Genomic DNA, 14,280 nt, shown 5'->3' with positions numbered 1-14,280 from the left:
GCATTTTAACAGAAAATGTTTTGCAATCGGAAGGAAAGCAAACATTTTAACCAGATGGAGGGATTTACACAAAAAATGGTAACTGCATCAACATGATGTTCTTCATCTCTGATAAATTTTAGAAAATATACATGACATACACAATACCATAAGATATAGGAGCAGAAGTAGGCGATTTGACTCAGCCCCACTCCCCTGCCTTCTCCTCGCAACCTTTGACGCCTTGACTATTCAGATACCTGTCAATCTCTACATTAAATACACCTAACGACCTGGTATAGCATATTCTGCAGGTTCACCATTCTCTGGCTAAAGAAATTCCTCTTCCTCACTGTTGTGCCCTCTTTTCCAAGACTCCCAACTATAGGAAACAACTTTGCCACATATACTCTATTCCGCCTTACAGCATTTGAAATGCTTCTATGAGGTTCTCCCATACTTCATAAATCAATGCAACTTGCAATTTCTCATTGGCACTTAATCTTTTGTTTAATTTCACATCCCAGGAGAATGGTGGTGGTTTAGGGCTGGCTCCTTGTTGGTGATTAAATCTTTTAAACAGAAATCTATTCAATATTTCTTTCTGCTTGCAACATTCATTCTCCCCAACAACAGCAGAGTGCCTGTAGTGTCTAAGGTCCAGCCAATTCCCTGCAATTACTCACCCAGACGCCAACGGCCCACTCAATCCTGCCACCAGGATTACCAAGAAGGAACATGGAAAAGTCACCACCTGTAGTATCCCGTCCAAGTCATACCATCTTGGTTTCAAGTATATTACTGAACCACTATTGTTGCTGGAATCTTCCTGCCCAGCAACACCAGAACTGCAGCAGTACAATGAGGAGGGTCACCCACAGCCTTCTCATGGGCAATTGGGAATGAGCAAAAAACAAATGCTGCTTGTGCCAGCAAAATAAAAATATCTTATTCCATACCAACGACAGAATTAACTTCAAATTTGCTAATTGTAGAGATCTTTGCTTCCTGCTTTTTGTTTGGGGGGAGGGGTGTGGCATTGCTTGTTAGGGAAAATATCACAGCGGTGCTGATGTGAGATAGATTGGAGAGTTTGTCAGGGGAAGTGGTATGGGTGGAATTAGAATATGGAAAAGGAGAAGTTACAATTATAAGGGTGTATTATAGACCACCTAGTGGGGAGTGAGAAATAGACGAGCAAATGGGTAAGGAAATAGCTGAGATTTGTAATAAGCACAGGGTTGTGTAAGTGGGGGATTTTAATGTTCCTAATATAAATTGGGAAACACATTCTGTGAAAGGGCTGGGGATTAGAATTTGTAAAATGAGTGCACATTAGTTTTTTTGCAGCAATACTTTGAGGTACCCACTGGAGAAGGAGTAGCGCTGGATCTACTGTTGGGGAATGAGATAGGGCACATGACTGGGGAGCACTTCGGATCCAGTGATCACGGTACCATTAGTTTCAATATAATTATGGAAAGGGATAGGTCTGGTCCGATGATGAAGGTTTTTGAGTGGAGGAAAGCCAGATTTGATGAAATGAGAAGGGATTTGCAGGGAGTGGTTTGGCTGGTTTGTTTTATGAGAAGGAGATGGAGGAGAATTGGAGGGCATTTAAAGGTGAGATTTTGAGGATGGAGAATCTTTATGTTCCTGTTAGGATAAAAGGCAGGGTGAAAAGTTGGAGTGATCCGTGGTTTTCAAGGAAGATTAGAAAGTTGGTTCGAGATAAAAGGGAGGCCTACATTAAATACAAGAAGCAAGATATGGACGAGATGCTTGGAAAATACATGGATTGTAAAAAGCTTAAAAAAGAAATTAGGATAGTGAAAAGATGGAATGAGGTGGCTATAGTGAACAGGGTGAAAGTAAATCTGAAGGGTTTTTACAAATATGTAAACATCAAATAGAGAGTGAAGGATAAAATTGATCCACAAGAGAATCAGAGCGGACAACTGTGTGCAGTGCCAAATAAGATGGGGGAGATATTAAATGAGTTCTTCTCTTTGGTATTCAATAGGGAAAAGGATATAGAATCATTTAGGACAAGAGAAGCAAAATGGATAATTATGGAAAATGTAGGGATTAGCAAAGAGAGGGTATTGGAACTTTTGAGGCATATAAAGGTGGATAAGTCTCCTGGTCCCGATGGGATTTTCCCCAGGACCTGGAGAGAAGTCAGGGAAGAAATAGCGGAGGCTCTGACAGTAATTTTTCAACAGTCACTGGAGGGGGGGTGTGGTGCCGCAGGATTGGCGTATCACAAACGTGGTTCCTCTGTTTAAAAAGGGCTCCAGGTGTAGGCCCAATAATTATAGGCCAGTAAGTTTGACTTTGGTGGTTGGTAAACTAATGGAAAGTAATTTTAGAGATAATATGTATAAGTATCTAGAGGGACACCCAATGTGGGTTTGTGTGCGGGGAAGGTCATGTTTGACAAATCTTAATGAATTTTTTAAGATCTAGGAAGGTCGATGCGGGTAGAGCAGTAGATGTCGTCTATGTGGATTTCAGTAAGGCCTTCAATACAGTTCCACATGAAAGGTTGGTAAGGAAGGTTCAGGCGCTAGGTATTAATGTTGAGATATTCAGGTGGGTTCAATGGTGGCTAGAAGGTAAATCCCAGAGAATCATGGCGTCTCTCAGGATGGAGGCCAGTGATGAGCGGTGTGTCTCAGGGATCAGTGTTGGGTCCCTTATTGCTTGACATTTACATTAATGATTTAGATGATGAGTTGGTAAATTAGGTTAGTAAATATATGGACGATACAAAAATAGGGAGAGTTGGAAGAGTGGGCTGAAAGGTGGCAGATGGAGTTTAATGTAGATAAGTGTGAAGTGTTTCATTTTGGGAAGAATAATCAAAACAGGATATATGCAGAGAAGGGGAGGGCACTGAGGAACACAGAGGAACAGAGAGATCTTGGAATAACGGTTCATCATTCTTTGAAAGTGGAATCTCACATAGATAGGGTGGTGAAGAAGGCTTTTTTTTAAATGCTGGCCTTTATAAATCAAAGCATAGAATATAGGAGCTGGAGGTGAATTTGAAAAGGTTCAAGGCATTGGTGAGGACAAATTTAGAATACAGTGTGCAGTTCTGGATCCCAAATTATAGGAAGGATATCAATGAGAGGGTGCAGAGAAGATTTACTAAAATGTTTCCTGGATTGCAATATCTAGAATACAAAGAAAGATTGAGTAGACTGGGTCTTTATTCATTGGAGCATAGAAGGTTGAGGGGGATAGATAGAATAGATGGGAATAGGCTCCTCCCCTTGAGGGTAGGTGAGATTGGAACGAGGTCATAAGTTAAGGGTTAGGGGGCAAAAGTTTAGAAGTAACATGAGAGGAAGCTTCTTCACTCAGAGAGTGGTGGCTGAGTGGAATGACCTTCCGGAAGAGGTGGTTGCAGCAGGGTCAATTTTCTCATTTAAGAGAAGGTTGAATGAGTGCATAGATATGAGGGGATTGGATGATTATGGACAGGGAGCAGGTAATTGGGACTAGTGGAGTTCCCTTAAATCGGTGCGAACTAGAGGGGCTGAGATGGCCTGTTTCCGTACTGTTATTGTTATATGGTTATATAAGTTAAATGATAACCAAACAATAATAAAAATTGCAATAGACAGCATGCATTACAGATGATCAATTTATTCCAAAGAAAATATTCATTCATATAAACAATAGAAATTATCAGGTTTCTAAATTGTATCACATCATATTTATTACAAAAATTACAATAAATAATTTTAATATTACTTTGTAAAAAAACTAGTTATTAATATTTATTTTTTGACTTCATAAAAAAAATACTTCTAAAATCTAAAAATTACTCACATTTCAGGGTGATTCTGCATGACACATTTGTTAAAATTGTCATTATTGAGAGAAAAAACAGTAAATTGGAAGTGTTGTTATTTCGGGGACAGATTGGTTGCATCAGTCAGAAAGAAGAGTTTTAATTACGATTCTCATGTTCACAAGTTAAAGGATCAGAAGCAGACCATTAGGCCTATTGAGTCTGTGCCTTGACTCTACACTAAGCTGAATTATGCTCACACCTAGTTCCAATTTCCACCCTTTTTCCCATATCCTTTGATACCTTTACTAATGAGATACTTATCTATTTACTGTTTAAATACTCCCAGTGATCTGGCCTCCACTGCTTTATGTGGCAGTGAGGTCCAAAGTTCTTCCTCCTCTCTGTTCTGATTGGATAACTTCTAATTTTAAGACTATGACCCCTTGTCCTCAATTCACTCATCAAGGGAAACAACTTAACCACATTCACTCTATCAAAGCCTTTCAATATTTGAAATGTCTCTACGAGATCCCCCCTCATTCCCCTATACTCCAACGAATACAACCCAAGAGCTGCCAAACGCTCCCCATCCGCCAGCCCTGCATTCCAAGAATCCTCCGAGTAAATCTCCTCTGTACCCTCTCCAGCAACATCACATCTTTTTCTAAGATAGGGGGCCCAAAACTGCACACAGTACTCCAAATGGGGTCTCACTGGTGCCCCATAGAGTCTCATTCACCTTCTTCACTACCAATCCCACCTGGACATTAACTTTTAGATTACTCTGCACAAGGATGCCCAGGTCTCTTTGCACCTCCGAGGATTGAATTTTCACCCCATCCAAATAGTATTTTGCCTGTTTATTTCCACTGCCAAAATGTAGAACGGAACGCTTCTCAACATCATACATCGTCTGCCCTATATTTGCCCAGTTTTCCAAACTGTCTATATCCCTCTGCAATTTTACAGTTTCTTCAACATTTCCTGCTTCACCACCTATCTTGGTGTCATCCGCAAATTTGGCCAATAAACCATTCATCCAAATCATTAATATAAATTGTAAACATCAGTGCCCCCAAGACCGACCCCTGTGGAACACTGCTTGTTACAGGCAGCCATCCTGAACGGGATCCCTTAATTTCAACCCTTTGGTTCCTGCCTATCAGCCAATTTTCTATCCAGTGTAATAACGTCCCTGTAATTCCATGGACCTTCATCTTATTTATCAGCCTAACATGCGGCACCTTATCGAAAGCCTTTTGATAAACCAAATATACAACATCCAGAGCCTCCCCTTTGTCTATCCCCTTTGTCTATCCTACCTGAGATTTCTTCAAAAAACTCTAATGGGTGAGTCAGGCAGGATCTGCTCTTTTATGTCAGCCCATGCTGACTAGGGCCAACACAGTAATTTTTGATGTTGTACTCCACAGCCTTGAGCCAATTCAAATGAACCAAGTACAAGCTTGGAGAAACTAAAGACTCTATCAATCCATTGAAGAGTCCATGCAATATGCCATTAAAATGCAGTTAAACCTACACCACATTATGAAAAAATGCTCTTATCCAAATGTCCAGTGAAAGCAAAGAGAGCTTTCATCATTAAATGGCTTAAGAGTTCTGCGTGAACTCCTGGACTAGTTTTCATCAACTAATAGACAGAAGGCAGATTTTCTTGAGTATTTATTCTACTTATTGGTCCTGGATTAGGGTCTGTGTTCAGAAAGGATGCTGGTGTCATTTTAATCTTCTGAGCTTGATAAAGCAGTCTATCCTTACTTGGTCACCAAGTTCTAAAAGCTTAAAACAGCACAAAGGTGATGCATATTATAAATGGGTCCAACTGCTCTCTCTGTGGTAGAATCCAAAATACTGAGAAATATCAATTAATTATCTGCTTAGTCAGTTGCATATGAAACACATGAAATCATACTCAGTTCATCTGGCGAAACACGATGGTAATGTTTGAAGTTCACAAAAGAATAAGAAATGACAAAGTGTGGAATCTGTGCTATTTCTCTGATGGTTTAAGTCACCAGACTGGATCTGCAACATATATCACAAAGATGACAGACATCTTCTGAATATGGAAAGGACATCAATTAATTGGAAGGGATTCAGCAGACATTCACTAGCATGTTACTGGGACTGCAGGATTTGAGATATTGGGGGAGATTGGGTCTTTTTTTCCCTAGAGCGAGTGAACTTCTAGAAGTTTACAAAATCATGTGGGGCATAAATAAAGAGTGATTCTCAAGGTAGGTTTAAGGGACCTGAGCTGTGGGGTTTTTTTTTAACTCAGACGGTTGCCCATATTTGGAATGATCTCCCAGAGGAAACTGTAGAAGCATGCACAATAACAATATTCAAAAGACATTTGGACAAGAGGAGCTTGGAGGGAAATGGAAAACTGAGATAAGCCCAAAACACCATGTTGGTCAGCATGGACAAGTTGGTCTGAAGGGCCTATCCTATGCTGTTTGAATCTTATGACCATGAATTGCATTTGTGCTTTTGGCCAGGCATAGGATTCATAAAAATCTGCAGTATTAGGATTACATTCCTTTAACATAACAATAATCTAGTTGACTATAAGTTATAAAACTGCAAAGAACTGTGGTTTCTAATCCAGGTAGATAACTTTATAAAATGCACAATTATCAGATTATGGATGTCCCCATCTAACATATCAAAGTTTCACGGACAACCCGTGAAAAGATATGTGCTTATCTTTTCTTTCCTAAGGTCCTGTGCATTTGGCTGCATCAAAAGATAAAAGTATAATAATGTATTATTTCAAATGTTCTATTTATTTTGTGGAAGTGGGAAGGAAATTGTGTAAATGAGTCTTGGAACAGACATCAAGATCTGAAAATCACAGGATGAGACATGTTACTTTTCAGGACTGCTGGTACAATTTTGGTTTCCTTTCTCAGGAGCCACAGGTGGGTCCTACCTGGGTTGATTCTGCAAATGATTGGTCCCAGTAATTCAGCAAACCCACGTCACTGACAGGGAAGCATCAGTTGAACATGCCTTTTGATATCTTCGGTAATCTGTGTGGACCCAACTTGTATTGATGTTTACACAAACTTCATTGTTTATCAAAATAAGTTAGTCACTCACATGATATAATCTTCTTTGCTCAAGGGCTAAAATTGAAAAGAATCTGCATGATACTCTGAGCACATTATCTAACCAGGCTGTGGCAGAGTTATGCCACACTGAAGGAAAACAATGAAAGTATTCAGATACAAACTATGTCATTTTTTTCCAGACCATTTGATTTTAGAGTAATCCTTTTCAGGTTAATAACCTGGGTTCTATCCAATGCATTTATGTGGGACTTGGAGTAAAAAAAAAATCATAAATTCTATTCTTTAAAGCTGCAACTGTTTGAATAACCTGACAATAATTTCAAGTCTTTGTTGGCCCATGCATGGGGCCACTGTGGCTGATTGCACATGTGCTTCTCTCCTGTTGATAATGGCCTTCACCTACAAAACCAAACCCAATGCACATGGGAGGACGTTTACATCCATCCACACTAATATTTTAAAAATAAAGCATTTTGGCAATCTGCATCCTTGTGGCACGGTGAGCTATTCCCTCTCATTTGTCATCAGACAGAAGAACTTTGATAACAGATTTCAACAAATGTAGATACTGCTACAAAACCTCATGGATCAAACAGGACCATTTTTAACACTTCACACTAGATGTCTACAAATTTTTAAAAAACCATGAAATTGATAAATAACCCTGCAATAATGTAAATGAACACATTACAATTTTGCTTGTCAGAGTCACAAGTGAAATCTTCTTGATGATATTTGGAAATTGCCCACCTCCTGTGATTCACTGTGCCTGGAATGCCAACAGGTACACAATCCTTTATCTGGAACCCTTGGGGGACAGTGTGTTCCGAATTTCAGATATTTCCAGATTTCAGAACAAAAGGCAACTGCCCCAGATTGAAGCCCACCCAAATTGTGCTGCCGTATCCACCCCCTTCCAGTCGTGCTGGCATCCCTCTCCCCCTCCCACCCGAATCGTGCTGCCGTCTCTCCCACCCCCTGCCCAACCTGGTCGCGCTGCTGTCTCTCTCTCCCTCCGCTGTACCAGCACCAGGAAAAAATGCCGGTTTTTGGAGCTTTTCTGATTTTAGTTGTCCGAATACCTGCACTACATTAACGATGAATCAGAAGTTAGAGTAATGCTTAACACTGTTTGATTGAGGCAGCACGAGTTTGGATTATAAATGCTGTATTATGACTGGGATATTTACCTTTGATATGTGGTTACCAACGGCATGTCATTTGTTTGAGGGAGTGCTGCCTTTGAGATTAGCTTTCAACAAATATCATAAAATCAAAAGAAGTAAATCAGTGCAGAAATAGTGCAAAATATTGTGATGACCTTGAGCTGAACAATGAGAAAATGTCGAGGATTAGAGCCAGCACAAATAAACCCGCAACTGTCTTCTCAGTATATTGCTATGTCAGGTGGTTTGGGCCTTATGAAGATCAGATTCAAGTGACGTCACCATTTTCAGCGTTGTCCATTTCATGCTTTTAGCTGTCTTGATAGCTTGGTCAAGGGAGTCGTTTAAGTCCAACACCTTCAAAGAAACAGCGGACAAGGCTTTCAATTATTTTTATATCAACCAAATTGTTCTTTATTTATCTTTCCTGAAGTCTAACACTGATATTCTTTGGATCCAGATTCCACATGCATTTTTGGTCAACTTTAAATGCAGATTACAGATGTGGCACCAGACACCAGCTGCATTACTCTGTAGGTATGGAGCCTGTATACAACCACATTTAGGTGTGCTAAATTCTATTTGTGGAGTCTGAACCCAGGTATGTTAACCTCCAGCTGTGCCACCTAACTTGAGGTGTAGAGTCACCAGACATGTGTACAACATTCACCAGCCACAAAGTGAACCAACATATCCAAAGTTATTATTTGGAGACTATTCTAAAAGCTGCTCTCCATTAGTCTGGTGGCCCAGAGACTTGGAGCAAGAGCTTGAGCAGTACAGACATAATGGGGAGTCATGAACAGAGCAATACGTCCACCCATAAAACTTCTGGTGAAGCCTTTGTCAGATGGCAAGACCTCAGCCCATCTTTCTAGTCCCACAGGCACTTCACTGACAGCCTTGGTCATGGCAGAAACTTAACAATTAAATAGAAAATTTAAAATTGCTAACATATTTTTAAAAAAACTAAAACCATCTCAAAACATTTTTTTTAAATCACTAATAATTTGAAGGATTTGCAGCTTCTCCAGACATACCCTGAAGTCCTCCAAGTTTATTGTCATCTGATTGCACAAATACAACCCGACGAAACAGTGTTCTCCGCTCTTCGGTACTAAACATGCAGACACACAGCTAAGCATAGCACATATACAGACAAACAATACATATGCAGGACAAGTATTCATATGCACAAATAAATAAATATTGTTTCATGGCTATGAGAGTCTCGGATGGTCTGTGTGAGCAGTTACTGGGGTCATTCAGCGTTCTCACTGCCCGTGGAAATAATTCATTCCTCAGCCTGGCTCTGATACTCCTGCATCTCTTTTCCAATGGGAGCAACCGAAAGATTCTGTGTACAGGGTGAAAGGGGTCTTCAATAATTTTCTGGGCCCTCTTCAGACAATACTGTAGATCACGTTGATGGGGGCAAGGGAGACTTCATTGATCCTCTCTGCCACTCTCATAGTCCTGTGGATGGACCTCGGATCCAGTTTTCTACAGCAACCATACCACACTGTTATGCAGCCAGAGGACGTTCTCGATAGAGCTCCTGTAGAAGGTTACATAAAGGTGGCTGGTAGCCTTGCCTGCTTCAGTCTTCTCAGAAAGTCCAGTCGCTGTCGCACCTTCCTGGTAAGTGAGGAGATGCGTGTCCACAATAGGACATGAGTTAAAGAATTTGGTGCTCTCTACTTTCTCTCCACTACAGGGTTGTTGATGTGTAGTGGAGGGTGGTTGTAACTGATCCTCCTGAAGTCCACGATCACCTCCTTCATCTTGTCCATGTTGAGACTCGGGTTGTTACGCCATAGTGCAACTATTATTGTATCATCTGCAAACTTGATGACACAGTTAGAGCTGGATCTGGTGATGCAGTTGTGGGTCAGTAACATGAACAGGAGTGGGCTGAGTGCTCAGTGTGATGGTGCTCTGCATTCTGCTGAACAAACTGTGGTCTTTCCGTTAGGAAGTCCTGGATCCAGTTACAGAGCGGGGTGTTGAGTCCGAGCGAGGACGGGTTCTCCACCAGCCTCTGCAGAATGATCATATTAAATGTCGAGCTGAAGTCAATGAACAGCAGTCTGGCATATGAGGTCTTGTTCTCCAGGTGGGTCAGGACAGAGAGAAGGGACAAGGCTAATAGCATCATCTGTGGAACGGTCTCTTCTATATGTGAATTGAAATGTGTCCAACACCTCTGGGAGGTGTGCTTTGATGGGTTCCATCACCAGATACTAGGGCAGTAGTCATTGAGGGCTGTTATTGTCACCCTTTTGGGCACCGAGATGATGTTGCCTGTCTCAAACCCTGCCAGGTCTGGCCAGGCACAGCTGTAAGTGCAATTCCCCAGAGTTCCTGCTCAGCTTTTGGAGTGCTCAGGAACGCAGCCATGAGATGAGGCCAGGAGAACACTGGCAGACACTTATCACTAATTTTGGAACTTCTGAATTTGTGTAGAACCCTGAAACTGCTGCGTACACTGAGAAATACTGGGATTTCACGCAGGACCAAAGTTTTCAGCCATTGAGATGTAAAGTGTTTCATCAGAATTTATTCCAGTGATAATTGCTCAAATTTCACAAGTGAAGTTGTTTCCATTAAATATGTTTAGGGTTCTGGAAAGTCAGGGATACTTTCAATATTCTGATAAAAACAATTAATTTTAGACTTTGAAGATTTTAATGCATCTCGGCAAAATATCAGCACCAGCAATATTAGGACATCTGAACATACCACTTACTTCCAGAAACTGGATTTGAGCTGGTCCACTTTGACAAGATGTAGGTTTCCTTTGGCTCCAGGCTATAATATCCGTTTAATTGCAGAGGCAAGTACCAATAGTATAAGAGCAGCACCGTTAACCAAACAGTTGGTGCAGCACTACTACAGCGCAAGCGACCCGGGGTTGAATCCGGCACTGTCTTTAAGGAGTCTGTACGTTCTCCCCATGACCTGGGTGGGCTTTCTTCCAGATGCGCCAGTTTTCTCCCACCCTTCAAAACACATGAGATAGCTAATTGAATGTGATTGGGTGGCACAGGTTTCAAAGGCCAGAATCGGCTTCTACCATGTTGTAAATTTTTTAAAAAGTTCAAGTCTTCTTCTGGGCAACCATTGATCACCACACCTTAGGCTTTTTTCCCCTCCCTGTTTCTGAATCTTGTCCTCCCCTTGCCCTAGGGTCACGGATCCCTTTCACGTCCATTTTTTTTACAATCTTCACAAGGACCATCTTAATCATGAGTTCCTCCCCTTGGCTTCCCTGGAATCAGGTGGCTCAGCACAACCTTCCCAGGCAATTAGGAAGAGACATTCCAAACAATCCTCATGTCCTGTAAAGTGAGAGAATAACTAGCTCCCATCCTTAAAAGGTTCATGGAAGGTGTGTGATCAGGTCACATGATGAAAACCACAGGCAGTGATATCAATGCCAGTCCAAACAGACATGGCTGGGAGCATCATCACTGAGCAGAATCTCTCAACATCTCACTGGCTTATTTCAAATTTAAGAACATTCCGGTCTCAGAGAATTCTGAACCATCTGCACCTTGTGTTGACCTTCCCAGCATTAACATATCGTCATAGCCACTCTTTCAAAGTATACAGTTACAGAGGATAAACATTCCCATACCGTGAATGCTTCACCATCAAGTTGCTGGCGATGATATTTTGACATTTTGCCTGCAAGGTTTAGACTTCTCTCTAGCCCTTTATATCCAGGTTGGCAGTGATAGTGTGATGGAGTTGGTGATATCCAGGCTGGTGCAGAACAACTAGTAAACAAACTTGCAGTTAATTATTAACAACAATATAATGAGATAGCATTTACAAGCTGCCCAGTGATGTTCTGAGAGCATCTCTACAATCAAGGCCCAGACAACAATTGGGGAGGTGGGGGGGGTCCCGGCAGAGTAAGGTTTACAAACATGGGCCTCTTGCACTGGCACAGTTGCTCAGGACCAGGTAAGGTGTGGTCGGAAGCGAGGGAAGGGAAACTAAATACATGGGGTCTTCTGCCGCAGAGCTTTGTGCTTGCGAAGAGAGACTGTGATTCTCTATAGCTAATGGAAAGTGGCAGGGGCAGGGAGGGAGAGGACAGGGTGGTGTGGGATAGGGTGAGGGAGGGGGTAGGTGGTGGGGATGGGGAGAGGGGAAATGTGGAGGAGTATGGGGAGGGAGGGAAGCTGGGTGGTGGGGGATGGAGGCCAGTGGTAGAGGATGGTGGAGAAAAGGGTGGACGAGAGAGGGAAGAGGCAGGAAGAGTTTGGGTTGGTGGGATAATGTCTGCATGTATTCATTGCCAGCAGCATTACTGGTGATGAAACAGTAGGGGGCAGGGAGAGGCCAGTGGTGGAGGATGGGGGAGAGAAGGGTGTAGGGTGGTGGACGGGCAGGGAGAATCATGGGTATGGTGGTGGTTATGTGGGAAGGAGTAGGTAGAAGGGTAGAGATAAGGGAGTGAGAGACAGGCTTGGAATAACAGATAGGATGGCATGATAAAGTAGGGACAAGGTAATGGGGTGGGGAGTGAACAGGGTAGTGATAGGGAACAGGGTGACAAAGGGGATGTGAGGAGTCTCAATTTGAAATGTCAACCCAGATCCATCTCCCCAGATCCTGCTTGATCTACTGACCTTCCAGCATTTGCTTTTTGCTGCAGTATCTACAATCTCTTCTGTTTCCCCCCCCCCCCCACCCTTTAAACTCTCCCCTCTCATTTTAAAACCATGTTCTCTTGGTTTTTAACCCCCTATTATCAGATTTTTAAAAAAAATCTACCCTATCTTGGCCTCGTATAATTTTATACACCTCAGTCTGGTCACCCTTGATTGAGCCTCCTCTTCTCCAGGCAAACAAACACCTCTTCTCCCATTATTCCCCATAACTGAAGTCGTCTGTACTCTCTCCATCCCAGCTTCCAGCCTTCCTATGGTGTGGCACGGGGATGTGCACAGCATTCTCCATTCTTCACCACCCTAATTACCTGTGTTTAGGGAACTATGGATGAACTCCAAGGTCTCTTCTGTTCATCACATAGCGGTTAGTGCAACGCCTTTACAGCACCAGCGATCGGGACCGGGGTTCGAATCCCCACGCTGGCTGCCTGTGTCTGCGTGGGTTTTCTCTGGGGGCTCTGGTTTCCTCCCTCCCTTCAAAATGTACTGCGGATGAAGGTTAATTGGTTGTAAATTGGGCAGCATGGACTCGTGGGCCGAAATGGCCTGTTACTGTGCAGTATGTCTAAATTTAAATTTAGAAATTTAAAAATAACCATTTTTTTAACTGCCAAATATTCAAGTTTTCCATCCAACCCCTATTTGAGACCTTGCACTTATTAGATCTGATTTATCTACCAAACCTCCATCTGATCTACATCCTACTGAAATCTTCTTCACTGTCTACACAACCATCAACTTTTTTTTGTCATCTGCAAATGTACGAATCATAGCTCAAAGCCATTGATGTAATTATGTATCACAAACAACAAGGGTCCCTGCAGCAAACCACTGGTCACAGGTTCCCAAAGGGTAAAGTATCCTTTCACCACTACCCTCTGCCTCTGAATACCAAGCCAACCTTGGATCCAAGTAGCTCACCTTGGATCCCACCTGTCTTAGCCTTCCAGACCTGTCATACGGGACCTTGTCGAATGTCTTCCTAAAGTTCATACAGTTATCTAGCACAGTACCTTCATCCAACTTCTGTTACTTCTTCAAGAAATTCACTCAAATTAATGAGGCAGGATTTTCCCTTCACAAAACCATGCTGACCAGATGTCCTCCAGATTTCTAGCACATTACATACCACAAACAAAGACACATGTTTTCCATCAGGGTTCCACTCATCTTCTCCATTGTTTCCCCTAGGATAGATCTCATCTCATTTATCAACGTTTTCAGGTCCTTTGATATCTAACAACTTCTTAATACTGATCTGCTCCAGATTATCACTCATCCCCCTCTCTTCCATGCATTCTTTGGGGGAGTACAGATGAATGCAGTAATGGTGAATGGGAATAATGACTGCATGTACTCATTGCCAGAGGCATGACTGGTAATGAACGAGCCATGAGGGGTGTTAGTGGGGGTGTGAGGGAGTGAGTAGTGAAAGATGGGGTTGGAGTGAAATGAGGCCTCACTCTATGTGTGTGTGTGGGCAAGGGGAGGGGGTAGATGGAGAGAGAGAGAGAGAGAGAGAGAGAGAGAGAGAGAGAGAGAGA

General features: G+C 42.2%; 1 protein-coding gene across 9 annotated transcripts in view; it reads right to left on the bottom strand.

The window, feature by feature from the left end:
* Positions 1-8,036: 8,036 nt before the first annotated feature.
* Positions 8,037-14,280, bottom strand: part of akna (AT-hook transcription factor) — a 153,084-nt gene continuing 146,840 nt past the window's right edge. For all 9 annotated transcript variants that reach the window (XM_069890189.1, XM_069890228.1, XM_069890220.1 and 6 more), the window contains 2 exons: positions 11,692-11,833; positions 8,037-8,408 (listed from right to left, as the gene is read on the bottom strand). In XM_069890189.1, coding sequence (XP_069746290.1) covers positions 8,289-8,408; positions 11,692-11,833 — 262 coding nt within the window. In that variant the 3' untranslated portion in view covers positions 8,037-8,288. The remainder of the gene's footprint in view (positions 8,409-11,691; positions 11,834-14,280) is intronic.

Source organism: Narcine bancroftii, chromosome 1, assembly GCF_036971445.1.
Source record: "Narcine bancroftii isolate sNarBan1 chromosome 1, sNarBan1.hap1, whole genome shotgun sequence".
Lineage (NCBI taxonomy): Eukaryota > Metazoa > Chordata > Chondrichthyes > Torpediniformes > Narcinidae > Narcine > Narcine bancroftii.
Note: the sequence above shows the minus strand (reverse complement) of the source record. Positions and strands in the feature narration are given on the sequence as shown.